This window comes from Microcebus murinus, chromosome 23 (genome assembly GCF_040939455.1).
Source record: "Microcebus murinus isolate Inina chromosome 23, M.murinus_Inina_mat1.0, whole genome shotgun sequence".
Lineage (NCBI taxonomy): Eukaryota > Metazoa > Chordata > Mammalia > Primates > Cheirogaleidae > Microcebus > Microcebus murinus.
Window position 1 is genome coordinate 22,685,930 of NC_134126.1, and position 27,210 is coordinate 22,713,139.

The 27,210-nt window shown below is 50.4% G+C and overlaps 1 protein-coding gene across 1 annotated transcript in view; it reads right to left on the reverse strand.

The window, feature by feature from the left end:
- Positions 1-1,809: 1,809 nt before the first annotated feature.
- The window catches only part of VASH2 (vasohibin 2), a 35,111-nt gene continuing 9,710 nt past the window's right edge, over positions 1,810-27,210 (reverse strand). Inside the window, exons 3-7 of the mRNA XM_075997063.1 lie at positions 23,702-23,758; positions 23,135-23,209; positions 15,700-16,081; positions 14,498-14,613; positions 1,810-2,232 (exon numbers count right to left, since the gene is read on the reverse strand). Of these exons, the coding sequence (XP_075853178.1) occupies positions 2,160-2,232; positions 14,498-14,613; positions 15,700-16,081; positions 23,135-23,209; positions 23,702-23,758 (703 nt within the window). The 3' untranslated portion in view covers positions 1,810-2,159. The remainder of the gene's footprint in view (positions 2,233-14,497; positions 14,614-15,699; positions 16,082-23,134; positions 23,210-23,701; positions 23,759-27,210) is intronic.

The window sequence follows — 27,210 nt, forward strand, 5'->3', positions numbered from 1 at the left end:
GAAATTAGGTTACTAGTTTAATCATCAAGCTAGTTGGCAGTTTTAAGGCTTCTGTATCAGTATATTAGAAATAGTTTGTATTCGTATTCTTTTCCCCTTTTTTGTGGGAAACGAGGCTATGCAACTATGTAACATTCTCTATTTTAGATGGGACAGTACTTAAGTAATACTTGGCAAATCCTATTCAAGTCTTAGAATGGTTGCAGTGTTGTAAGTAGTCTACTTATTGCATATAATCAAGTTTCAGACTGATAAACAGAAGATACATGGTTAAGTCAGTAATGTTTTAGAATGAGAATGAAATGATTCACTGCCTACTCCAAACATCTAAATACCTGTGGCCATGAGGCTGTAAATGGGTTTGCTGTGTGAAGTTATACAAAGATAACTCATTTTAAACTCTGACAATACTATTCTTGAAGAAAAAAATTAAGCTTAGAATTTTTAACTTATGTTGCATTTTAATCTAATTGAGATGTATACTTAATTGGTCCTGTTCAGCTAAGGACATTTAAACTTCCTTCTTTTTCAAGAAAACAGTACTTTTCATTAATACTGATTTTTAGGGTGAAGTGAGCTCTGGGGCACACAGCCGAATGGGGAAGCCCTTTTGCTTTCCATGGCACCCTCAGAGGTTTTATTGGTGAAGAAACCCAATGAGCTGATTTTTTTTTTTAACTTCCTATAACCACTGTCAGTCAAAGAAAGCCAGAGGAGAAGCACTAAGACTGAAATAACACATTTGTTGACTAGCAGACTTCACTTATATAGGTCTTTCGGTCTCATGAGTTGGCATGATGGCTAAGATAAGTCAAATGAAATAGAAGCTGTGCTCTTGCCACTTACACTACATAGACTACATTATCCTGTGTGGTCTGCAGCCGGAAGTTACACTGTGACTACCATAGGCAGGCCAGATACTCATTCTGTGTTTCGTGGACTAAATCACACTATAAGGTGTAACACTGTTTCAGAAGACTTTTCCATTTTTTTTTTTTTTTTTAAAGTTCTGCTTCTCCAATTCATTGTACTTCCCAGTACTAGTTCCTAAATGTCATGAAGTGGTACCTAAAAAGCAAGGTACTGGAAAATAATCATGTGTCACATTTGGTCTTAATGTAAGACATCAGAACACATCTTTTACAACAGTGAGTCCTTCCTTCGTTTGATCATTTGAGTCCTTCAGAATCGAAGCCTCATGCAGAGGTTAAAAATCAGATGAAATGTGAACGGAAAGGTTATCTGGTTCTCAAGACCCGCTGATTCATTCCTGGTCTCTTTGCCTAAGTGTGTCGCTATCCAAGGTAATACTGCTAAATTTGTGTAATAGCACATGACCTCTTGTACTTTTTGCCGGAGTCTGCAAAGTTTAAATGTTAGTGACAGAACATAGACTAGCTTCTGAATGTGCCTTTTTTTGTTTTGTTCTGAAATAACAAAAACTGTCAGTGAATGCTTTAAGAAAGATTTAGAAGGAAGTAACTCCAAGATCCTGAAAATGGTTTCTTGTATTGCCAGAAGAATTTCAGTGCTTTTTAGTAAAACACTTGCATATAATACCTTAAATCACATCTCATGTGTGCACCAGGAAAAAACTCCAAACTTGTGGAGATCCCCATGGGAAATACTGGGGAAAGAATACAAATAGAATATAAAAAAAACAAAACACCATTAAGTTTGCATATCTGATGTCAGAATGCTGAGGTAATATTAACTGCTTAAAAAAAACCCACCCATCTTTGCTTCTGTTATTGCTGAAAAAGACAGTAATACTGATTGAGTTACCTTACTATACCAAAAGTTCGAAAAAGGATTTCATGAACATTTACTGTTGGTGAGGCATATGTTCAAAGCAAGTAAGAGAAAGTAGGTAAATGGAAAAATATAAAACTATAATTATGGATATTGTCCTTAAGATCTTGAGTGAGGGGAGACAGTCCAATCCCAATGGGGTTCATTACTTTAGCCTTTTCACAGTTGCCTCTTAGTGAAATTTTTAAAGCTAATTGTTACCACCCACTCAGATTCTATTTCCAGGTGATTCCTTAAAAATAAAATTCACAAGTTCTTAATAAATAGTTGCCGTTCCTCCTGAAGATGCTGGCTAAAGTGCAGAGAGAAGCACCACAGAAACCCTCCTGCTGGCCGGTATGCCTTGGCTAAATTCGGATTTGATAGCCCACTTCATTCAGAGTGCTGAGATCGGCCACCTTCTTCTCAGGCAGTGCAGGCCTAAGGATGAAAGACAGAAATATGATGGGGCAGAGAAAGACAATTGAGCATTTTCAAGGGCATTGAATCAGTTTTCCTAATTCTTCTGATATTTGTCTCACTCCTCCCATCCCCCTGGCCCTAGTAGCCTTAGCTCCCAATGCTACTTGTTCTTAAGTCCACCTTTATAGGTCTTAAGGAACATTTTAATAGGCTTTCATGTAGAGTTCAGAAATTTTTTCAGGGTGTTGAATGAGCTTTTTCAGCTTTCAGCCTGAATTTGATCACACTATAACTTTTGAAACTCTTACCTGTGAACCTTGCAAGGATCTGAAAAGTCATGTATATACTGCAATAGAACTAAAAATCTGAGTCAAATTCTCCTTGAAACATTGGCCTCCTAGTGTTTGTGCCCATTGGGGGAAGCCCAGGAATAGGTTCGCAGGGAGAGATTCCCAGTTGTCTTGGATAGAGGGTTAGTTAGTATTCCAGGCTTGAATGTATAGAAACCAAGGTAAATCTTTCAGAATTCATCGAAAAAGCATGTCAATGTGGAAAATCATTCAGCGGCAAATCATCTCTTCCCTAAAAACATTTTCTAAAGTAATTTCCAATATAAAACTATACCTAAGCATTCATATGAAGTCATAGTAAGAAAATACTTCAAGCTGGGAAAAATACCATTCAGTAGCACATCATCTGTCTTCATTAAAGACATTTCCTAAATGACTTCTTTTTGTTGTTGTTGTTTTTTTTTCTTTTAAAGACAAAGTCTCACTCTGTTGCCCAGTCTGGAGTGCAGTGCCGTGATCATAGCTCACTGCAGCCTCAAATTCATGGGCTCAAGCGATCCTCCTGCCTCAGCCTCCCAAGTAGCTGGGACTACAGGTGTGCACCACTACACCCGGCTAATTTTTCCCATTTCTAGTAGAGACGGGGTCTCGCTCTTGCTCAGGCTGGTTTTGAACTGCCAAGCTCAAGCCATCTTCCTGCCTCGGCCTCCCAGAGTGCTAGGATTATAGGTCTGAGCCACCATGCCTGGCCTCATCCCAGTTCCTAAACCTTTCTTGCACATGCTTTCTTCCTGGCCTAGGATTTTCCTCAACACCAAGTCACAACTCTGCTCCTTCTGAAACTCTGTGCCCCACTTCATGTGTGGAAATGATGCCAGTAAGACACTACCTTCATGCTGCTTTTAAGGTGTCGGAAGAGGTTGGCACTGACCTGTTTTCTTTCCCTCAGTCCTGTGCCCACCAGCACCTGCTTCAAAGTCAGCGGCCACGCAGGCTACAGGGGAGGACAAGGACAGAACAGAGCCAACCGCCCCTCCCTGCAGCGTGGGCTCTCGGGGACCACTGTAGCCAACTGGCCACAGTGAAGCCACTCTCTTTGGGGCCACTTGCCTGACTTCCTAACTTTAGAGCCTCAGCCTCAAGGAACAGAATTTTCATATTTCTCATCGTTTATGTGTTTCCAAAACTTTACTCTTCACCATTACCTGTGTTCTGCTATTGGCATATTTGAAAATAGATGAATAGAAATTTAATTTGGGAGTCTTTAGCCTACTTTCTTTTAGACCTTTCCTTAGCACTTCCCCCAATTTTCCCATGCCTTCCAGGTGCCAAGATACCACCATTATAAATAGCATTTATTTTTCAGTCACTTAACAACTCGCCAGGCATATTTACATGTATTAATTAACCCTCACTGTAACCTTGTGGGGTTGGTACTGGTACTGTCTGCTACACAGAAGAGAAAATGGACTGAAAGTCAGGGAACTTGCAGAAGGCAAAGTCACACAGTTAGCAAGCAGTGGAGCCGGAGTTGGCCCCCAGAATCTCGAGCCCATGCCCTTAACCACAACACAAGCCGCCCCCCTTCCTCCTCTACCCCAATTCAAACATCTTCCCAAGCAAAGACACCACGGCCACTCCTGCCTCGGCACCTTGGCTTATGATGCTGTCCTGTGTCTGGAATGCCCTCCCCCAGGAATTTTCATCCTTCGGGGTCCAGTCCAAATGCCACTTAGCCCATGAAGTATTTTCTGACTCCCTCCCCTCACAAACCACGACTTGGCCCTGCGTCCTATGGCATTGCCTTTTGTACATACGCTATGGTTTGACTGTATCCCCCCAAGTTGATGTGTTGGAAGCTTAGTCCCCGATGTGGCAGTGTTGGGAGGTGGGACCTAATGGGAAACATCTGGGTCCTGGGGGCACTGTCCTCATGGTTGCATTAATGCCATTGTCTCGAGAGTGGGTTCCTTATGAAAGGACAAGTTTGGTCCCCTCTTGCACTCTCCCTCTCCCCCTCCACCCCTGCCTTCTGCTATATGGTGGCGCAGCAAGAAGGCCCTCGCCAGATGCTGGCCCCTCCATCTCGGACTTTCCAGCCTCTGTAACCATGAGCCAATAAACGTCTGTTCGTTATAAATCACCCAGTCTCAGACATTCTGTTACAGCAGCTCAAGACAAAGACAACATCTGTTAAAGAATCCTGCCGAGTTACAGTCCTTATGCCTGCTCAGAGACGGAATAATTTGGGAGCAGGGGCCAAGGAAATTCACCTATGACTCTCACTATGGAATACGTACATTTCAATAAACTTTGGTCAAGTTCTCACTAATGCGTGAATGGCTGATAGGGCTTCATATGTTACTTTTATCATGGGGTATTTTATTTTAACAAAGTCCTAAGCCAGGAATTCAAGTAGGAAGAACATTTATTTCCCGTTTAGGAGAGGTTTTACTTTACCCCTGAAGGCCATGTGGAGAACCTGCCTCCTTAATAAAGCTCAATGTGGTTCCACCTCAACAGCTTGAGTGCTTCCAAGGACAGGGACTAGGCTGTCTCCTTCCTCTGTGTCCCTGCTCCTGCCACCTCCCACTAGGTACCCAGAACCGAAAGGGGTAAAGGCTAATACCGGCGGAAAACAAGCTAAACTGAGATTCCTGGTGAACTTCCTAGAACAGGGGTCCTCGAACTTTTTAAACAGGGGGCCAGTCCACTGTCCCTCAGACCGGTGGAGAGTGCGGCGCACATTCCACACATGCGCACTGTGGGCCCGGGACGAGTCGGCTGCTAAGCAGGACAGGCAGCGGCGGCAAAAACACCCAGTGGGCCGCATGTGGTTTGAGGGCCATAGTTTGAGGACACCTGGCCTAGATGAAACCTTTTTTTTTTTTTTTCTCACAGCAACAGTGGCTGCAATTTCCTTGCCTGGCAAAGGACAGAAGTAGGTTATCACGGCATGCCACCCGCCGGTGGGGCCCAGCCAGAAATACACTGTTCAGCCCTTGCCAGTTCACCCAGGGCCAGAGCTGGGCAAGCTATTGTGTGTGCAGAGGCCTCTTCCAAGTGCTCCCCCAGCTATAATTAGAATATTGCAAGGGGATTTATTTTTAAGAAACACGAGCACCAGGATGATGATTCAGCCGGGTCTGCACTTGCCCAGAACCTCTCATCAGATCCAGGGTTATTATTTTAGCCTGAACAATATATTTCTCCAACATCCATCCCCCTGTCCCCCACTTTCATCCAAATAAGGCGAAGAAATCAAAGGATTTTCCTTTTGCAAAGCTCTCCGGCTGCACTCTGTTTTAGGGGGAAAGGCATGGTGGACTGAAAGTTTCCTTTGACTCACTTTGTAGAAGGAACAAGGCGCCCTCCTCTCTCCACGCACACAGGTAACCAACCCCAGCCTCATCTGTTGTCACATAAATGTGTCCGGGGCACACTAGGGTGAAAGCTTGCCGGCCTGGTCCCAAGTCTACCCCTAACCCCAGCTGCACGTCTGCATTCCAGGAGGTGGCTGGGGAGGCGATGGTGACAGTTGTGCACCGAGTCCTTCACACACTCTGAGGCAGCCTTGGTGCCAGGGAAGAGACCGCCCTACTGGGTGCTGCCATCCTAGAAGCCACGGGAAGCCTCAGGACCAGAAAGTGGTGGCAGCGAGTGGGGAACGTCACTCATCCTAAGGTGGAACATGCAAGCAGGAGTGTGGGTGAGACGAGGTTTAAGAAAAGAAGCAGTAAAGGGAAGGCGAGCTTACCAGGCTGCCCTAAGCCACCGGGTCTTTCTTTTGCACCTCTGACCAAGGGCTGTGTCTAGGCCCACGTGCCAGCCCACACTCACCCTCGAACATAGTCACCCACCAGGGCCAGTAAGCCATGTGGTCTGTGCTCCCTGAAGTCTAGGAAGGGACTTAACGTAAACGTGCAACTCTTTTTTTTTGAGACGGAGTCTCACTCTGTTGCCCGGGCTAGAGTGCCACAATGTCAGTCTCACTTTGTTGCCCAGGCTAGAGTGAGTGCCGTGGCGACAGCCTAGCTCACAGCAACCTCAAACTCCTGAGCTCAAGCGATCCTCCTGCCTCAGCCTCCTGAGTAGCTGGGACTACAGGCACGTGCCACAATGCCTGGCTAATTTTATATATATATATATATATACGCACACACACACACATATATATATATATATTTTTTTTTAGTTGGCCAATTAATTTCTTTCTATTTTTAGTAGAGACGGGGTATCAATTTTGCTCAGGCTGGTTTCAAACTCCTGACCTTGAACGATCCGCCCGCCTCGGCCTCCCAGAGTGCTAGGATTACAGGCGTGAACCACCGTGCCTGACCAAAGGTTCAACTCTAACGTTAACCTCCTAGTCCTCATTGTGAACGGCATGGAACAGATGCAATCGGGGTGCCTTTGGCCCAGCATTTGCAAGTTTGAGCAGGGACCTGTCCAGTCTGGCAGGAATCAGGTCAAGCCAGGCCCAGATGCAGGATTGATGGCCCGATCCTACCCGGGTAGGCCACGGCGGGAGGAACGCAGGGATGGGGAGTGGTTCATTCGCACCTGTCACCCTCGTTCCAGGCTGGTCCTGCTCCTCCCTCACATTCCTTCCTTCCCGGGACTGCAGGCCCGGCTGCTGGCAGCCACCAGGGCAGACAGCTGAAGTTGCTATGTAAACACAGAGGCCTCCGCCAAGACACATTCGGCTCAGAAGCGATTCGCCAGCCCTGGGCTCATGCCTCCAAATCCTGCCCATGCGGGAGGCTCTGGTCGCAGCCCAAGAGCTGTAGGCCGCTGGCTGGGATGCCAGGGCACTGCTTCCAGGCTCTGATGTCACCTCTTCTTTCGGTGACAGAGAACCCCTCAGCTCTAGGAACCTGCACCCCGTCTGACCTTGCCTGACCCTTGGGGTCGCTCTGCCTGAGGTGGTCTTCTCTGCCCAGGCCCATCCTTCCATCTGGGCTTCTCCAAGCAGCACTAGGAGCCCAGGGCCACATGACATCCCATTGCGGCGGCGGGGTGGGGGACCGATCAGGGCGGTCATCGGAGTAGAAACTGCGCCTTCATGTCATCTTGGAGGTTTAGCTTTTCTCTCCATGGCCTTCCTTATTTTCTTTCCCCTCTGCCTTCCACGCTAAGGGGATCTTCCTCTTTTCACCCTGGGGATATTTGCTCACTGGGGATCAAAGGAGAATGAGTTCTTTGGCACCTTTCAAACTACGTTCAGTGTGATTAGACCATGGACTCAAATGTCTCCTCTACGACTTCATTAAGTAACCTCTGCCCTCAACCAGACGCCTGGACACTCATGATCCTTCTGGACAGCACGCAGCAGCGATTCCACCGCCCAGCTTGTGCCCTGCCGTGCAAGGAGACCTTCCCCTAAGGCACGGCCTCTGGGGCCCGCTAGAGCCACCAGCTGCCACCGAGATGGGTGACTGGGAAGGGAAATCAAAGAGGAAGAAAAAGGGAGGAAAAGAAACGAACAGCCAGGAAAAGAGGAGAGACAGAGGGGAAAGGAGCCGAATGGGGGACGGAAGACAGAGAGGTTCTCCTGGGCCCTGGGGGACGCTGGCCTCAGTTTAGAAGAACCTTCCACGTGCTCACTCCAGTGAGCTCACACCTGCAGCGAAGCCAGAGAACCACTGCGGGGCTACTCGGACTCTCCCAGGCCCAGGTCACAGCCCGCTGGCCAGGAGTCGTGACCTGCTGGAAACAGGAAGGTCGCAGAGAGCGTTCGTGCTTGTCGGCGATGCACCACTGGCAGGCGACAGGAGCGGTTCTTTGCTGAGCAGGTGACCCTGGGCTTTGCGGGACATTGACCATGCCTGGGCCCCAGGGCCCCAGCAGGGAGCCTCCTGGCTTACGAGAAGAAAGAAGCAAAACCCTGGTAACCCTGCTGCCCCCAGCGCGGATGCTGGGCGAGAAGCCCGGTGAGCAGTGCTCAGGGAAGGGCTGCGAGGCGACGGAGGCCAGGGCTGTGCAGGGGTTGGTTCAAGTTCACCGACAGCCTTTAAAGCATGCATCTCAACCTCTATCTCCCTTTCTCTTTAAGAGCAACAGCAAAAAAACAAAAGAAAAACAAAGAATTTGACTGTTGCATGCAATGGGTGCTTTCGACACTCCCAGGGGAGCAGAGCGGGCGACAGCACCGTGGGGAGGCGTGGGGAGCCCCGTTTCTGCTCTGGGCTGACGCTGGTGCCGTCATTGCCGCCCGCCCACTCAGCTGACTCCCGTCAACCCAGTGACACCGATCCTCCTCGCTAAAGGGATTATTCAGACAAGTGCAAACATGGAGAGGAATGCAAGGCTGGAAGTAGCTCCAGCTTGGAGGGAGGAGGAGGTTGGGGACGCACAGCCACTAAAATTACCCGAGCACACAGACAGGGGCTGGGACCCCACAGCTGACGGGCCTCTCGCCGGTTATGGTAATTTTCCACCCTCCGGGCTCTTCCCAAGCTTCCTCATGACACCAGACACATTTAGAGATGACTCGCTGGCCTTACGTAATGCGGAAATAATAGCACAGGGACCGAGTCGCCAAGCCCTTCCTGGTCCTGCCTGTCCTAAGGGAGGTTCCCGGAGTCTGGGGAGTTGCTGGGTCATAACCACATTGTCACTCTCTCGTTTCCTTGCCAAAAGCATGGCTACCTGGGGCAAAGCCTGCTTGGTGAAGGCCAAGGGTAGAAGCTGAGAAGCTGCTTCTCTCCAAACATGGCTCTAGGAGCCCAGGGGTCCTGCACTCTAGCGTGTCCCCGTGGCGGGAGCTCGCGCCAGGACAGGGAGCCAGGGACAGGGAAGCAGGGACAGGGAAGCAGGGACAGGGAGGCAGGGCCCGGTGCTTCAGTTCTTCTGCAGCCCTGACCTCTCCCAACCCTTCTCTTCCTTCTCGTCTCCTGCAGCTCTCGTCTCCCTCCTGCCACACGGCAGCCCCCGAAACCCCTTCCCCAGGCCTGCAGCTCAGCAGGGTTAGGAGGAACTGGGCCGAGAATCTTCCCTCTTTGTGTACATCTATCCGTTTTACACTTCGGCTGAGATATCTGCCCTCTAGACTTCCCTCCCAGCCTCCAAGCGTCAGGAAAAGAGAAAAGAAGGGGCAAGGGCAGCTGCCACCAAGAATAACCGTAGTCCTCCTGGATTTGCTCGCACGAAATTGCCCACAGGCACCCACGAGCCTCACTCGGGCTCCCTTGATGGTCAAACTGTTGGAAAGCTGCCTGGCCCTAGTTGTGGGGAAAAAAACCCAGAGATCCTGAGGCATGGGGAGGAGCGTAGGAAGGAGGACTCCCGGGAACCAGTGCACTGAGGGCGGGCCTTTCCTGGAGGAATTTTATATTTTATATTGTTATATTTTTAGTTGTCCAGCTAATTTCTTTTTATTTTTAGTAGAGACAGGGTCTCCCTCTTGCTCAGGCTGGTCTCGAACTCCTGACCTCTAGTAATCCTCTCGCCTCAGCCTCCCGGAGTCTTCTTTCCTGACCTCCGAGGACCACTCCCTCCCCTGTCTTTCTCCCCACTCCCAAGAGGGTGGGGCGGGGGAGTGGCCAGTGAGTCCCCAGCGCCAGGGGTCCTTTGCACTCACAGCTGCCCAGTCTGACAGCTTTCCTCTGCCAGCACAGGCCCAGTCGCTTGCCTTGGCTGCGTGACAAAGTAGTCAGAGATTATTAGGGTATAGGCTTGGCCCGAGGGATGACAGAACCAAGTTTCTCGGGCCCCCAGGACAGTGACCAGCTGGGCCCCTCCCAGAGTGATGTCAGTGGGCCCAATGCTGGGGGCCAGCTCAGGGCAGACCCTCTAACTTCACCTCTGCAACCTTGTTATCCAGAGGCGTAGGCAGGACTGGATGAGACTGAGCCCCTAAATCACACCCAGTGACTTCATCTGCCTTCTCCGCAGACCCAGTACCCTCCTCTTTTCTTTTCTTTTCTTTTCTTTTCTTTTCTTTTCTTTTCTTTTCTTTTCTTTTCTCTCTTCTCTTCTCTTCTCTTCTCTTCTCTTCTCTTCTCTTCTCTTCTCTTCTCTTCTTTCTTTCTTTCCACAGAGTCTCACTCTGTTGCCTGGGCTAAAGTGCCATCAGCCTAGCTCACAGTAACCTCAAACTCCTGGGCTCAAGCAATCCTCCTGCCTCAGCCTCCCGAGCAGCTGGGACTGCAGGCATGCACCACTATGCCCAGCTGATTTTTTTTTCTATATATTTTTAGTTGTCCAGCTAATTTCTTTTTATTTTTAGTAGAGACAGGGCCTCCCTCTTGCTCAGGCTGGTCTCGAACTCCTGACCTCGAGTAATCCTCTCGCCTCAGCCTCCTGGAGTCTTTTCTTTTTCTTTTTTCTTTCTTTTCTTTTCTTTTCTTTTTTTTTTTTTTTTTTTTTTGAGACAGAATCTTGCTCTGTCACCCTGGTAGAGTGCAGTGCCATCAGTGTAGCTCACTGCAACCTCAAACTCCTGGACTCAAGCAATCCTCCTGCCTCAGCCTCCTGAGTAGCTGGGTCTACAGGCACATGCCACCACACCTGGCTAATTTTTCTTTTTTTCGTAGAGACGGGGGTCTCGCTCTTGCTCAAGCTGGTCTTGAACTCCTGAGATCAAGCGACCCTCCTGCCTCGGCCTCCCAGAGTGCTAGGATTATAGGCGAGAGCCACCGCACCCGGCCCTCAGTGCTCATTCTTGATCACCAGTGCCCGCCCTCTCCCCACACTCCCTTCCGCAGGCTGGCTCTACCCCTCAGCCCTACCAACACGGCATCTCTAAAAGTCACTTGTGGCCGGGCATGGTGGCTCACACCTGTAATCCTAGCACTCTGGGAGGCTGAGACAGGTGGATTGCTTGAGGTCAGGAGATCAAAACCAGCCTGAGCAAGAGCGAGACCCTGTCTCTACTATAAATAGAAAGAAATTCATTAGCCAACTAATATATACAGAAAAAATTAGCCGGGCATGGTGGCGCATGCCTGTAGTCCCAGCTACTTGGGAGGCTGAGGCAGAAGAACTGCTTGAGCCCAGGAGATTGAGGTTGCTGTGAGCTAGGCTGACGCCACGGCACTCACTCTAGCCTGGGCAACAAAGCGAGACTCTGTCTCAAAAAAAAAAAAAAAAAGTCACTTGTATCCACCGTGTTTCTCCTCCTTTTCCACTTCTTCAGGATCTGGCACCTCTGTCCCGCCCCCTACTGGAAACTCACCTCTGTTGCAGCCACTCTTCACCTTTTGTAAAGTTTAGGATTTCACTGAACCGTGAGTCGCCACCTCTGTGCTCCTGGGCCTCCCCTGCTGGGGCTGGGACCCACTTCTGGCCACGGAAGGAGGAGGGTGATGGAGGACAGACCTGCTTCTGCAGGTTTCCTTCGCGACCTCAGGTGACCACTGCCTCCACCTGGTCTTTCTCCCCATTCCCAGGCCCCCTCTGAGGTGCCTGGGGACAGGGGGGGAGAGGGCGAGTGGGTCCCGACACAGGAGGGTGGCTTTGCCCTCAGCTAACAGCTGTCCCCCCCAGGTGCAGGTACCGTGTCACACTCCTGATCCATTCTCTGTCTCTGACCGCTCCTTCCCATCTCCTGCTCTGGCTCCTCGTCCCTGGGCCTCCTCGGCGGGGCCTTGTCCTCACTTTCTTTTCTCCTCTCTCTTTTTTCTTTCCTGGCAGACCTACCCACCTACCATTTCAACTGTCACTTCTAAGCAGAGGGCTCCAGTATGACCTCTGTCCCCAACTTCCTCAAACTCCAGATCTGCCTTTTCAGCAGCTCCCTCGTGCCTCAGTTGTACCTCAAATCCCACCATCCAGACACAACTTCTTCTTCCTCCACGTTTCCCAGACCACTGCCATCACATTCTGATATGTGACATCATCCCGTCTCCACAGACAGTTTCTGAGACTTTTACCATCCCCAGGCAACCACGGTAACTTTTCCTGGTTAAAACTGAGCGTGGCCCTGGCTGCAGGGTCCCTGTGGGTCCAAGTAGAACGGATCCACCAGGAATCGTCTTCCAAACCCGCAGCTGCCATGCTGTGCCCGAACCACCCACTGCGGGGAGAACGCCGGGTTTTCCTTGCTCCAGACGGCAGGGTCTAGAGCAGGGGTCCTCACACTTTTTAAACAGGGGGCCAAGTTCACTGTCCCTCAAACGGTTGGAGAGTGTGCACTGTGGGCCCGGGACCAGTCGGCTGCTAAGCAGGACAGGCAGCTGTGGCAAAAACACCCGGAGGCCCGGATAAATGTGCTAGGCGGCCCGCATGTGGCCCGCAGGCCGTAGTTTGAGGACGCCTGGTCTGGAGGGAGCGCAGCCCTTTGTAGACGGCTCCACATCTGCCGAAGACTGGGAGCCCCTAAGGGAATGACTCAGTGCTCCCTGGGCAGGGAAGATAAAAGGAGACCTTCCCCTGCACTGTGAGCAACTTCCTGCTGCTGGGTCACTCACTCTGGGCTAAATGACCCTCTAGGAAGGGTTTAGAGTCCTCTGAGACAACTGCTACTTTGTGCAGTGACAGCAATTCATGGGTGTTTGAATCAGAGAAAAAGAGAGAGAGAAAGAGACAGGGTCAGGGTTAGGGTCAGGGTCAAGGGTCAAGGGCAGTTGTCAACAAAGGGGGCAGGCTTGGGGCTAGGAGGCCACTGTGGGAGGTCTGAGGCCACGCTGCCCCCTACAAGGACGAACCCACGCTGGAGCCGTTCTGATCTCCAGCCTCTTCTGCTGCAGGAGCGCCCAACCTCCCCTCCCACTTCTTCCCTGCTCCCCTTCTCAACCCTGCACGCCACCACTTCAGCTGAGGCCCTCGTGGCCGCAAATGTGGAACCCTGGGACCAGCAGTGGAACACGGAATGGGGTCGAGTTAAGAACCTTCCTAGGAACTGAAAATACTTCATTCTCTCCTATTCTTCCAAAACCGGAAATTCGCCTCTACCCTGCCAACCACCTCCCCCGAGTCAGGGGACCTGGGTTCTTGTGCCGGTTCCTGCATTGACCAGCTACCGGACTTAGCACAGAACAACCAACCCTTTTTGCATTCTAGTTTCTTCACCTGAAAATGAAAAGTGTACAGCATTCCCTGCTTACTGTAGGATTGACATGATGATAATATTGTGATTGTGCAAGAGCAGTTGAGTATTAACAAGTCACGCTCATTACATTGCCTGCCTGGATCTTTGCCACAACCTTGCCAGGTAGGCAAACAATTTCACACTCTTTTAGGGATGGGGAAACTGAGGCTCCCTAAGGAGGAAGGATTTGCCTGGCTGCAAGGCTTGCATGCGGCAGGGCTGGGATCCAACCACGGCCCCTGTACACTGCACCCCGTAGTCCCAGCATGGCAAGGGGCCATGTGTCACAGCATGCTGCTATTATTTTTGCCCAGGATGACTGCAGCCCAAATATTTGCCCGTGGATTAGCACTGGTTACTTTGGGCATCCTAAGCACCTCCAATCTGTCATTTCTTAAGTGGGTCATTTTGACCTGAGAAGTAGGTGTAGAATCACTAGCCTGGGGGCCAAAACAGGGGAGGGTGGAGTTAGCCAAGGAAGAGGATGAGCCCGTGGATATTTCCGATGCAACTATCCGCTGCTGGCGATCCCACTTTCTGCCGGGCACAGTTTTGGGAAAGCTCATAGATTCTAACAGTCTATGAGAAAACTTATACCCAGGAGGAATACAAAGACAGGCCAAGGTCACACGGCTAGTAAGTAACTGAGCTATTCCAGCCCCAGGTTTCCTAATTCTAAGTCCAGTGCTCCTTCCATGCTGCCTGGATTTCGGGCTACTTTTCATTTCATTCTGTCTGGGGCTCGTGCCCCATTCGTGTGTACACCTGACAGTCAGTAAAACGCTAGCGATGGGGCCATGTGTGTCGTGGATGCTTTCCCGGAGACGTCCCCGGCATGAGAGGGGCAATCCTCTTGATCACTGCCTGGTCCAAACACAAGGCTCAGGACACAGCTGTGTCCCCAGGGGCCAGGACAACCCCACGGCTACGTGTGTGCTGGGGAAGTGCAAACATTACTCACGACTTGTCTCGCCTGCCAAGCCTTCTCGGGGGACTTGCTTGCCTCCGTCGGGGGGACAGGGATTTTCCCCGGCTTCTCACCTGGGTCGGAGAGTGGGCACTTGCAGGTTTCAGGATCTGGAGGGGATAGGAGGAGTTAGCCACACTGGTTGCTAAAGGACCGTCACCCTCCTGTCTTCCCGCAGCACGGCATGCCAGCCCCCAGCCCATTGGTGATGCGGTGGTTTAGCAGGCCCTGAGCAGCAGGACTGCTAGCGGAGGAGGTCGCAGACACTCTGTCCCTCTCTCGTTCTGCACTGGCAAGAGTCAAGGGCCATCTGGACGGTCACACTGTGCCCCCTTTGCCAGGGCAGAGAGGGGAGCAGAGGCCCATCCATGCCTCAGCCTCCTGGGGCTGTGTCTGGTCGCTTGGCAAGCTCCTCTCCCCGTGAAGGACAAGTCCCATCTACGTTGTCCCAGAAACCAGCTTGTTGTTCCCCTGACTCTGCCGTCCCACGCACATGACAGAGTGGCTTCAATCTATCAAGAATCTCCACTCCAGGCCCCGCAGAGTGAAGATGACAAGTGCAAATGCTAAACATAACCAAGCCTGAAGTCAGCACAATCCCTGTCCCCCGCGGTCTCCAGTGTCTGCGCGGGCTCTCTCTCAGTGAGTCCACAAGCCCCGGAGGGACAAGGACATCGCTCACTGTGGAGGTTAAGCCGGTAGCGGGAAGGAGGGCTCATGTGTGCTCTCGCGACGCCAGGTTAGAACTTTATGCCACAAAGGGCTTTGCAGCGTATAAGGCAAAACGGAGACATAACGTGAACCCAGAAAAAGATTATAAAGCAGGGTGACCAACTCATCCTGATTTCCCCGGGCCTTTCCTAGTTTCAGTACTGAAAATCTCCTGCCCTGGGAAAGCCCTCAGGTTCCAGGCAAGCTATGACGACTGGTCACCCTAGTATAAAGACAAAACAGAACAAAACTAGAGCTTCATTATAACACGACTAACATTTTAGATCTGATCTCATAGAAAGAAGTGCAGGCCAAGACATCGCTTTCGCTGCAACATTTCCATCGACTGCAGCTGTTTGTTGCAGTAGTATGTGCGAAGAGAGACATTAACCTCAAGAAATTCTTGAGCATCCTAGAATGGGGTTGAGGGGGGAGTGGGATGGAAAAAGAGCTGTCTCGTATCACTCGCTCGTCTTCCCACCTACCTTCATTCTCATGTCCCTGGCGAATTTCTCCAGCTCCTTCCTTATGTCGGCCCTCAGCATCTTGGAGACGTTGAGGACCAGCTGCTTCCACTCAATGGGCTGGAAGCTGTGAGGCTCGTGGGGCACGTACAGCCCGATCTTGACCTTCTTGACTGAGTGCAGGTATTTCTTATAGGAGTCTTCAAAGTCAAAGATGAGGTCACTCAGAGTCCGAAAGGTCAACGGCTTGTCCATCAGCTCGGCCCTCCGGCTCATGCCCAGCGAGCCGTAGTGGCCGTTGCAGTAAATCCCCAGCACGACGTGGTGAAAGTAGTTTCCTGAGAAGTAGGTTTTAAAGCTGATGGGGAACCGCTCGATGGAAGGCTGTCCGTTGGTTAAGTATCTCAGACAGTCTGAGTCAAGGAAGAGAAAAGGAGGCCTTGCAAATTCACACAGCTTAAGCCTTCCCGGAAAGGAAGGTTTGTCACGGGGGTCAGGGGTCAGGGAGTCCATCCCTCTGCCTCCGAGCCGGCCCACCTGGAACTTCTCCCGACTAATCCTTTTATAAAGGATTCCCTTGAAATCTTTGATTACCTGCTACAGAGTGGTGCGCACCAAAGCCAAATTAATATGGGACAAAGAGCAAAACTTGTCATTTTTTTCAGTAATTTCATAAATGCAAAACGAAACGATAACAAGGCACTTTTTCCCCACTCAGTTTTCTACAGGGAATGAGGAGCTATTAAAGAATTTTTTTTTTTTTTTTTTTTTGCACAACCAGAATGATGTGCTCAGACTGCTGCGTGTGGGAGACCAAGAACCGAAGGCCACGCAATGGTCCAGTTGCAAAAAGAAAACCAGATCCAGGCAGTGGAGAGGCGAGAGGCAGACTGGTTGCTTATCTGGATGGCAACGGGCACAAAGGCGTCAGAACAAATCCCATCGGCACCTTGTCTGCTGCGTGCATTGGCCCTGCCCTGCCCACCTGTGCCAGCAGCCCTGGGTACCACGCAGAAAGCTGTCTCCAGTCCCCGACCCACTCAGCGTCACACCTCTCTCCACCTGCTGGCCCGTGTGGGTCTCATAACAGCCTCCTGGCACTACCGTGGTTTTGGCCCAGCCACTCCACAGGGCCAGGCTCCAGGTCATGTCCCCATTGGCTGCACCCACTCAACGGTGGGCAAGAGCCATCCCATAGTGACACCCATCGCAAAGTCCCACAGCGGCCCCATTGCCATTCCCAGGCCCAGCTCCTCTGGAGAGGGATATTGGAACCCACAGTGTCACTCCACTGCTGAAACCTTTGGTGACTCTAGAGTGTTCCTAAGGTAAATAATAACCCCTGTGCTTGACATGGTGCCTTCCGCGTGGCAAGTGCTCAGTGAGTGATACAGTTCTGGGCTCTCTGGATATTGTCTTCATCTCTTCTTCACTCCAACTCACCTTCCACACAGAATGACCTCTTTTATTTATTTATTTATTTTTTGAGACAAAGTCTTGCTCTGTCACCCAGGCTAGCATGCAGTGGCATCATCACAGCTCACTGCCACCTCAAACTCCTAGGCTCAAGTGATCCTCCTGTCTCAGCCTCCCAAGTAGCTGGGACTGTAGGTGTGCACCACCACACCTGGCTAATTTTTGCATTTTTTATAGAGACCGGGTCTCACTCTTGCTCAGGCTGGTCTCAAACTCCTGGCCTCAAGAGATCCTCCTGCCTCAGCCTCCCAAAGTGCTAGGATTATAGGTGTGAGCCACTGTGCCCAGCCAGAATGACCTTCTTAAGCCAAAAATTGATATATGTCACTCTTCTGCTGACAAATTTTCATTGTCTCTCATCATCTTCGGGCTTTAGTCCAAATCCCTGAGCAAAGTCCTGCTGTGATTTGGCCCCTTGCATTAAGCCTCTGTATAGTCCCATTTCCCCCCAGGTGGGGCTAGCCCACCCACCTGCCGTAGGCCCTTGACATTTTTGAAGAACACACCTTGAGGCTAGAACCAATGCACAGATCGGTGCCCACTGTCCTGTGCACATATATTCCCCCATAATATGAAATCAAATATAATTGGACATTGTGAGTGACCTTTATATTACATTACCTTTACATTACAAAGCCGTAACACCAAAGAGATTATGAAGCTTTTAAAAGGATTATGCTATTCCCCCATAATATGCTGAAATAAAAAGATAAAAAAATACATGAATATTATGCTATTAAACAAACTCTCTACTAGGTGACAGTCCTACTGTAGTAATAACTTCTCTTGTGGCTTCACTCACACACCAGCCCGATAGCGTGGGGGGTTGGAAGCTGGCGGAGGTCTGTGGGTCTCAGAGGCACCGTGAGCGGTGAGGATGCCTCGGGCTTGCACACTCTGCTCTGATGCCCGCACGGGCTGCACCGTGGCCTGGAACGGCCTCGCCACTATCCACTGCCCCTTCCTGGGTGTCGTGCCTCCCTGACCTCCCCCAGCCTTGCTTGGATACCCTTGCCCACCCCCTGCCCCGCTGCATGTACGCACACGCACACACACGCAAGAACTCCCATAGCACCGCGGGTGGCAGAGGGTGTACCTCTGATACCCCTGGGGCGCAGCACACGCTGGGGACCCAGAAGGGCTCTCAGAAAGAATGAACCTGAGACTGTGAGGATCCACATCTTCACACACTCAGTGACGGGCTAAATCCAGGTACCCTGACAAGAAGGAGCTGCTAGAACCCAGCCCACAGCCCTGACGACAGCCTTGTCCTCTGTCCTGGGTTTAATCACAGACGGCTTCTCTCTCTCAGGCTGTTTACCTGCTTTCTCTTCACTTCGTCGTGTGAGATGAACTGGCAGTCAGGAATGAAATCACACCCTCTGAGTCCTCTTACACAAATTCTTACCTGCTTTCTGGGACGAGTTCTCCGGGCCTGGGATAAGGGCATTCTTTAGTTGTTTAAGTCAGTGCAACAAACAGTTCTGAGTGTCTACTGGGCCAGACAGGCTGCTAGGGAGGCATGAGGGGCCAAAGGCAACAATGTAGCCCTTCTCTGGAAGTCTGGCAGGAGACAAACTCAAAATGGACACAATGTAATCAGCATGGTGGGTCCTCAAATAATTAAACAGAACTGCTACATGATCTAGCAATTCCATTCCAGGGTATATACTCAATGAACTGAAAGCAGGGACTCCCAACAGATATTTGTACACCCATGGTGTTAAGCAGCATTATTCACTACAGCCAAAAGGTGGAAACAACTTAAATGTCCATCAATGAATAAACAGATTAAACAATAAACAGAATAAACAATAAACAATGAATAAACAGAACGAAATGCAGTACATACATACAATGGAATATTATTCATCCTGGAAAGGGAAGGAAATCCAGCCGGGCGCGGTGGCTCACACCTGTAATCCTAGCACTATGGGAGGCCGAGATGGGCAGATGGCTCAAGGTCAGGAGTTCAAGACCAGCCTGAGCAAGAGGGAGACCCCGTCTCTACTATAAATAGAAAGAAATTAATTGGCCAACTACAAATATGTAGAAAAAATTAGCCAGGCATGGTGGTGCATGCCTGTAGTCCCAGCTACTTGGGAGGCTAAGGCAGGAGGATCGCTTGAGCCCAGGAGTTTGAGGTTGCTGTGAGCTAGGCTGACACCATGGCACTTTAGCCCAGGCAACAGATTGAGATACTGTCAAAAAAAAAAAAAAAGGAAATCCTGTAATACACTGCAATATAGATGAACCTTGAAGACATTATGCTAAGTGAAATAAGTCAGACACAAAAGGACAAATATTGTATGGTTCCACTTATCTGAGGCTCCAAGAATGGTCAAATTCAGAGACAGAATGTAGCACGGTGGTTGCTGGGGGCTGGGAAGAGGAAACAGGGAATACTGTTTAATGGGTGCAGAGCTTCAGTTGGGCAAGATGCACAAGTTCTGGAGATGGATGGTACCATGTTGCACAGTATGAATGTCATTAATGCCACTGAACTGTGCACTTAAAAATGGTTAAAATGGTAAGTGTAAATATTTTACCATAATAAAAAACCAAACCCAAACACAGTGCAATGTGTGCTGTAAGAGAGGCAGGGCCAGCAATCTCGGGGTGTCAGAGGAGGGGCCTCGGTGCAGCCACACTGGAATTAGTCTTTCAGGACAAGTGGAGTCAGCCAGGTTTAGAAGTGGGGGTGGAAAGGTGTCAGAAGAGAGCACCAGACCCTCGCATCACAAGTCACAGATCTCTAGGATTTTTCCATCTTTATGTCAATCAGTATAGCCTTGGGACCTGGAGCAACTGGGAATGGAGAGAGAAGGGGCGAGAAAATATGGATGAAAACAGGGGAGTGGCCTGAGCTTTTCCAGAAGGAAAAGGGGGAGCAACAGCATCCCAGCCCTGGAATAACCTGTCCAGCATCCAGCCTCCGGGGGGTACGCCTGACTTGCTCTCACAATGAACCTGTTCCTTTAATAAACCTCAGCACTTCCATATCATGAGCAAGCCCCACCACGGTCAGCGAGGGCCCCTAAATACCTGCCAGAATCCAGAAGATAATTTGGAACCAAAGATCCACTCATCCCTCGTGCATGTAAAAGTGTACACATGCATTTATGCAAGATGAAAGGAAATGGTTCTTCAGCAATGAATCCTGAACTTGAGGCCAAAGTGAAAAAAGAGAAAACAGGAAGGACAAGCCAATCGACACAGACGGTCAAGCCAACCAGCACCAAAGGTGTCAAAGGCACCGTCTGTTTCCTGGGACCTGCAGGAGACACAGACAGATGACCCAAGTCATACCCTGCACCACCCCCAAGTAGAAAGCAGGACCCAGCGATGTGACACAGAGCACAGAGGAAAGACCGGAAGGTGCTGTAAATTTTAGAATTCAGGTTTGTAGCTCTTGTCCATGTTCAAGAGTCAAATCTCCCTGAGTTGGGCAGGAAGAGCTGAATCTCTCCACCCGCCACACTTTCCCTGTACTTTTGTGAAATGTCACACGAATAAGAACAAAGGAAAATTAGAGGACAATATCTGTGATTTGGACAAACCCAAGGCTGGTACAATCTCAAAAGGTTGCAGGCAATTCCAGTGACATGACGCTCGGATGTCTAAAATTGTGCAGGGACAAGACTGTTGTGTGAGCAACAACAGGACCTAAATCCAGGTGCTCTCCAACAGCCCTCAGCGGAGAGTCTGAAGTTGGCCTGTCTACCCCCCAAAGGGCCTGGGCTTGTGTTCTCCTCCACTGATCCCCACCGGCAAGCCCCAGCCGATCGCTCACCCCCATTAAACTTGCAGGAGGCTCTGCTGAACAGCTGTGGCCGACGCCCGCCACTAAAGAGTTGGGGCCCTGAGCCATCTGCTGCCCCAAGCCCCTCCTGCGGGTCCCCCCAGGCTCATGTTCACCTCCTCTGTGGAGACCAGGCAGGACTATGACAGGAGGGCCAGGGAGGGGCCTCCGTAAGGCTCAAGTTTCCATTTTTCAAATGTCAGCCAAGGCACCTGTGGACAATCTTGTTTCAGATCAGGCCTGCGAGTCGAGTGCTCCCACACTGCAGAGCGTCGCAGAAATTCCCCTGCCCATAAAAATGTCCAGGAGGCCAAGGAAATGGACCAGATCAATCCCATTGTCCCCAGTCTAATTCTGAACTATGTGTTCTTCTGCTGACTCTCTGTGTTCTTTCTCTCTCTGGTTTTCCTTCTGCCTCTCTGACTGTCCTTCTTCAGTCTCTTTCATGTGCTCTTTGTACCCAACCAGACCAAAAACTGTTGGGAATTCATCCTTGATCTTTTTCTCCTTTCGCTTCTTGAACAGCCACACAATCCCCTAAGCACTTGGAGCTCTGACATTTGCATTTCCAGTGCAGATTCCCCGTGTGAACTCCACACTCTAAATACCCCATGCCGACACCTCAAATTCAACACATCCGAGTCTGAGCTCATCTCCCCCTAAATCCGATCCTCCCCTTGAAGTCCTTCCCTTGCCATTGTCCCTGTCCTCTGACTCTCCTATCTAATCAGTCCCCAATGGCGGTGGTCTTAATTAATTTCCCATCTTCCCTCCACCTTCAGCTCGGGTCTGCACTGATGTATCTCACCTCCCTGCCACTCCCATTCCCCCAGCCCATCCTCCAAGGACTGTTGCCCAATCCAGAAACCTGTGTTTGTTCACCCCACTCTCAACTCCTGCAATCCAGTTGGCCCCCGAGCCCTGTACATTCCGTCTCCTGGATAGCTCTGGAAACCATCCCTCCAATCCGGTCCCATTGCCAGGGCCATGGTTTAAGCATCACCATTCCCTCCTGTAACAGCTCCCAGTGGGCTCTGCAGATCCTGCCCCAGCCTTCTCCAAGCTGTCCTCCTTCCGTCTGTCCTTTAGAGCGACTCTCTAACACGTGCACCTGGCGATGTCATGCCTCCACCCAGAGCTCTCATCTGGGCTTCCCATTGCCTTTGGGAAAAGGTCACTTCTCAGCACAGCACTCAGGGACCTAACTGGGCTTACCGGGGACCATCTCTCCAGCTTACGTCTTGCCATGTTTCCTCTGCCACTGTCCCTTCCAGCCATCTACCCCATAGGGCTTGGGAGTGTCTCTGCTTTCCTATCTGGCCCCTGTTCGATTGTCATCACCACTAACAAGTTAGCGCCATCAGTTTTTCTGGACCATCTTCCTTTCAGGCTGAGGAGGCAGCAGTCTGGTGGAAAATGGAACAACAGAGAGTGTGGAAGAGACCAGACCCTTGTTTCAGTTGTGTTCTGTCAAGCCAGGACACTCCACCATTGCTTGGTCTCTTCCACACTCCACTCCTGAAATCTGCTGGGAGAAGGGTTTGGACTCTGGCACTCTTGGCCCTAATTTCATTTCCCCCTGAGTGTCTTTCCTGTCGCAATGTCAGATTAATGCAAGAAATGGCCTCCCCCTGAGTCTCTCTAGTCTCTGCAGGTTGGAATCCTCCTTGTGACTAGTGAATCTGCAAGATCACTGGCCTGAGATCTGGCCCTGACGCAGGCTGTGGCTAACAGGTCAGACTAACGTTGGTCCAAGGAGCCGGGCATTGATTTGGTTCAACTCCAGATGGTGAAAGTTAAAGAGAAGCACCAGGGGACTGTGACACTTTCCTCAAGGAGACAACAGGCATCATGTCTGCAAATTTAGGGTGTTAAAGGCACGACCAGCCCCACAGTGAGGCCACCATCTATGAAGTAAAAGTAGGCACATAACTTAAGCAATGGTCCCAACCTTTTTGGCACCAGGGATCAATTTCATGGAAGACAATTATTCCACAGACCAGGGGGTGGGAGCTGGGAGGGTGGGGGTGTGGGCGATGGGGGGCGGCTGTAAATACAGACGAAGCTTCGCTTGCTCGCCCACTGCTCACCTCCTGCTGTGCAGCCTGGTTCCTAACAGGCCACGGACCTGTACCGGTCCACGGCCGGGAGGTTGGGGACTGCAGACTTAAAGGATACATGCCCAGGATGACAGCTTCAAGGCATTTGATAGGCAAGGACTCTCGGGTCATTTCCTTTGCTGTTTCCATTAACCTGCAGGATAGAGCACAGCAGAGAATCTCAGGACTTATTTAATAATGCAGTCGGTCAGTCTGTCTGTCAATCCATCAGCATGCCTGTCCCCACGCTAGGCACCATGCAGGAACATAGAGGGAAAGGGAATTTGCCACACAAGTTGGCACCAAAGCACATACGCACTTGGCAAAACTAAAATCCTAAATTCTCCACTCCCCTCTCTGAGAGTTAGTCCCTGTATTTCACAGCACCCTCCCAATGCTGGATCAAGTGAAGGAGCCCTCACAAAGCAAATTTTAGGAGCCTCCCCCAGCCTGGGAATTAGTATGCACCACTGAACTTGGCTGTCAGAGTGGCCCACCTCCAACCTGGCCCCGGGCACCCCCCACCTTCACCCCGTACACATTATAGAATATCTGAGCACTCGGATACAGGGATGGGGTCAGGAGAGGGGGTTGGCAGCTCAGGCTAGCAGGGAGGTCATATGGCCCACGATCATGCACCACTTACCCACTCAGCGGTCGCATTTTCCTAATTTCAAAGAACTGGGTCCCTGTATGATTGTATCTGTGCAAAGCATATAAAGGGAAAGTGACAGAAAACTCCAAAGGTCCCAGCAATCTGTCAGAGGAAGGCATGCATTCTGATTTCCCCATGAGATGAGGATGTGGAGGCTTTTCAGAGGTAGCCAGTAGCCAGAGGTAGCCAATCGCTTCTAACTCCTCACCGTCCTAGTGAGAATCTAATTTCTAACTTAAGCTTCACAGCACCTTGGACTTTTATAATAGCTCCTTTCATTCGACTCTGTATTCTGATTCGTTGACTCTATGTCTTAATTCATCTACTAGACTACAAGCTCTTTGAGAGCTGGGACTATTCTTTTATCAACTTTAGATCACCCATAAAACCCAGCAAAAGCCCGACATATATGCAAGTTAGCAAATATTATTAAATGAATGAGAAATAAGTGAATGGATGGGTGGATATATGGATGGATAAATGGGTGAATGGATGGATGGAAGAATGGAAAGATGGATGGATGGATGGATGGATGGATGGATGGATGGATGGATGGATGGGAAGGTGCATGGACGGATGGATGGATGGATGGATGGATGGATGGATGGATGGATGGATGGATGGGAAGGTGCATGGACAGATGGATGGATGGATGGATGGATGGATGGACGGATGGATGGATGGATGGAAAGATGGATGGATGGATGGATGGATGGATGGATGGATGGATGGATGGATGGATGAAAAGATGGATGGATGGATGGATGGATGGAAAGATGGATGGATGGATGGATGGATGGATGGATGGATGGATGGAAAGATGGATGGATGGATGGATGGATGGATGGATGGATGGATGGATGGATGGGAAGGTGCATGGACGGATGGATGGATGGATGGATGGATGGATGGATGGATGGGAAGGTGCATGGACAGATGGATGACAGAGGCAGCTGGAAGCACTTCACACCCTCCTAAAAGGCTCTGGGATTCCTGCCCTGGCCACTTAGGTGGTGGTTGGCCTGTCAGACATGGGCACACATATCCAACTGGAGAGATCCTTATAAGCAGACTGTGGGCTTCATCCCTGGAGACTCTGACCTCAGGCCATGCTTCTTAACCCCGAGTGCCATTCAGAATGACCTCACCTCAACTACTGAACTAGAAGCTCCAGAGCAAGGGCCAGAGGGCGATTTTAACAAGCACACAGGTTCCAGAGTCACTGACCTGGGGCCATAAGAATGACAATTAGCAATATAGGCTTGTCCAGCTTTTTAAAAATACAACATACAAAACCCTAGAGGTAAAAGATTAAAAAATGAAGGGCTAATTATTCTCATTGTGAATTAATTTTACTTTACCAAAGATTTTATTCAAGCAGTGAGATTTTTGGTACACAAAGTAGAATTCAATTGGCAAAAGTTCAGTTCTACGCCCAGCTTTCCCCTGTTCATCTATCTGACTTACACATCTAGTGAGTAAAGGGAGACATACCTATAATAAAATAATAAAAAATTATCTGGCCATCCTCTCAGTTCACTGTTAGTAAACTGAGGCCCTGAAAGTGGGCTGGGGAGAAAAGTCTCCTCTAAACATTCCCTCAGGGTAAAATATTCTCTGAGCCAGAGTCTGCCCCAGAAGACTTGTCCCTGTTCAGCAGAGCTTATGTGGCACCTCTCTTTCCAGAACCAGTGCAAAATCAGCACTGCCCTGAGGCTATCCAAGGGTCAGGTGGGATTTGTCCTTCCATACCCTGGCACCTGTTACTGCATCCAGGATAAAGCAGTCACGAGTCCCAGGGAACTAAACAAAAGTCAGGTCAGAAGGTCGAAGACAAGAGTCCACACTCTGTCTTCCTCGTGTGGTGGCTCTCATGGCAGGTGACCGGGAGCATGCTTCTGAAGCCCCCTGCTGCCTTCCCTTCTCTGGCCCTCTCTGCAGATGATGGAGGCCATTGACCTCTGCAGTCATAAAGGGTCAGAGAAGAGAAAAATAAAAGCGCAGATCCGCAGGGGAACAATGAGAACTCGCGGAGAATGAGCTGTGAGGCTGGCAGGGGCGTGAGCAAATATGCAAAGCACGTGCACATTTGCCCCATCAACACATTCCCAGCCAGGCTATTCTCTGGCCGGATGATCCTTGGGAAGATCATGTCCTAGATGGAAGTGGGGAGCCATTCTAATTTCTGTCACCTTCTGGAATGTTCTGTGAGGAGTCGTCACATCCAGAAAGGGTTAGCTCTTGGGGGCCAGGCTTACCCTGGCAGGAGTTTGTGCCTCTGGACCACATGGAACTGGGGGTCAGCACCAACGCCAGCAGCCTTCCAAGGGCCAGAAAGAGCTCCAAGGACTAGGGCTGTCGGTCTCGCTCTTGGAGACCAGCGCTACTTTCTGCTTCTAACGTTGCTTTAGGATTCCACTGGGAGGATGCCATGCAGGGGATCCGATGATCCATGAAGTAGAAACAGAGAGGCTCCTCAAAGGATCTCCCCACCCAAATGAGCAGAAATGGGTGTTCTTCCCAGCAGGTAACATCCAGCCCTAGGAGACAGGTGCTGGTGTTTGGCCCCTTCAGGGAAGACAAATATCCACCAGAAAGATCCTAGCCTATAACACAGAGAGGAGGGGCTCTTCCGGGACATGTGGCATGACTGAGGCCTTGGAGGGCATGCTGACTTTATATCTTGATGGAGGAGGAACAGAGGTCGGCAGTAGCTTGACCTCCTGGAGAACGTGCTAAGCACCAGCTCCCATCTGACTCCTGTCCTTACCAAATACCAGAAGTGGCAAGTGGACTATTTGCTTCCAACCCTTTGTTCCTACAGCGCTGCTTGGAGTGGCCCTCAGAACCGATCTAACCTTGGCTGCAAACCACCCAAGGACAGAGGAGGAGAAACGGATCAAAAGTCTGGCTGGTGTGAACCCAGCCTGGACCCACAGGGTTTCTTAGCGCCTCTTCAAGCTCGAGCAGCCAGAAGAGTGCTCCCTTCCCGCAGCCCATCCACTCGTGCAGAACCAAGCCAGGTCACCAGCCGGGGGCACTGGGGAGCCCAAGGCAGTGCCACGTGGGCCTCTTGCAGATCATGAGTGGTCAGGGATGAAGGCAAAAACATGAGAGAGGAAAGGAAAGGAACAGAAGAATAGCAGGGAAGAGGGCAAAAGAAAAACAGGAGAAGACAGGAAGAGGGGAACAAATTTGACCGAAAACGAAGAGGTAGAGAAAGAGGAGAAGGAAAAAGAGTGGAGCCCAAAGGGGAAAGAGAATGAGACAGGGAAGAGGAGGAGAAAAGAGAAGCCAGAGGGGCTGGAGGAGGACCAGCCCAGCCCAATGGCCCCTGCCAGGCCTGTCCACATACGCCTTGAAGGGAGAAGCGCTGAGTCACCGCAATGACATCCTCTGTTTGCTCTTTTTCCAGACTCTTGCCTAGGGGCAGCCCTCCATGCCTGGCCTCACCAAACTTACAGAGCTTCTGATGACCAGCTGGGGACAGATATGCCACC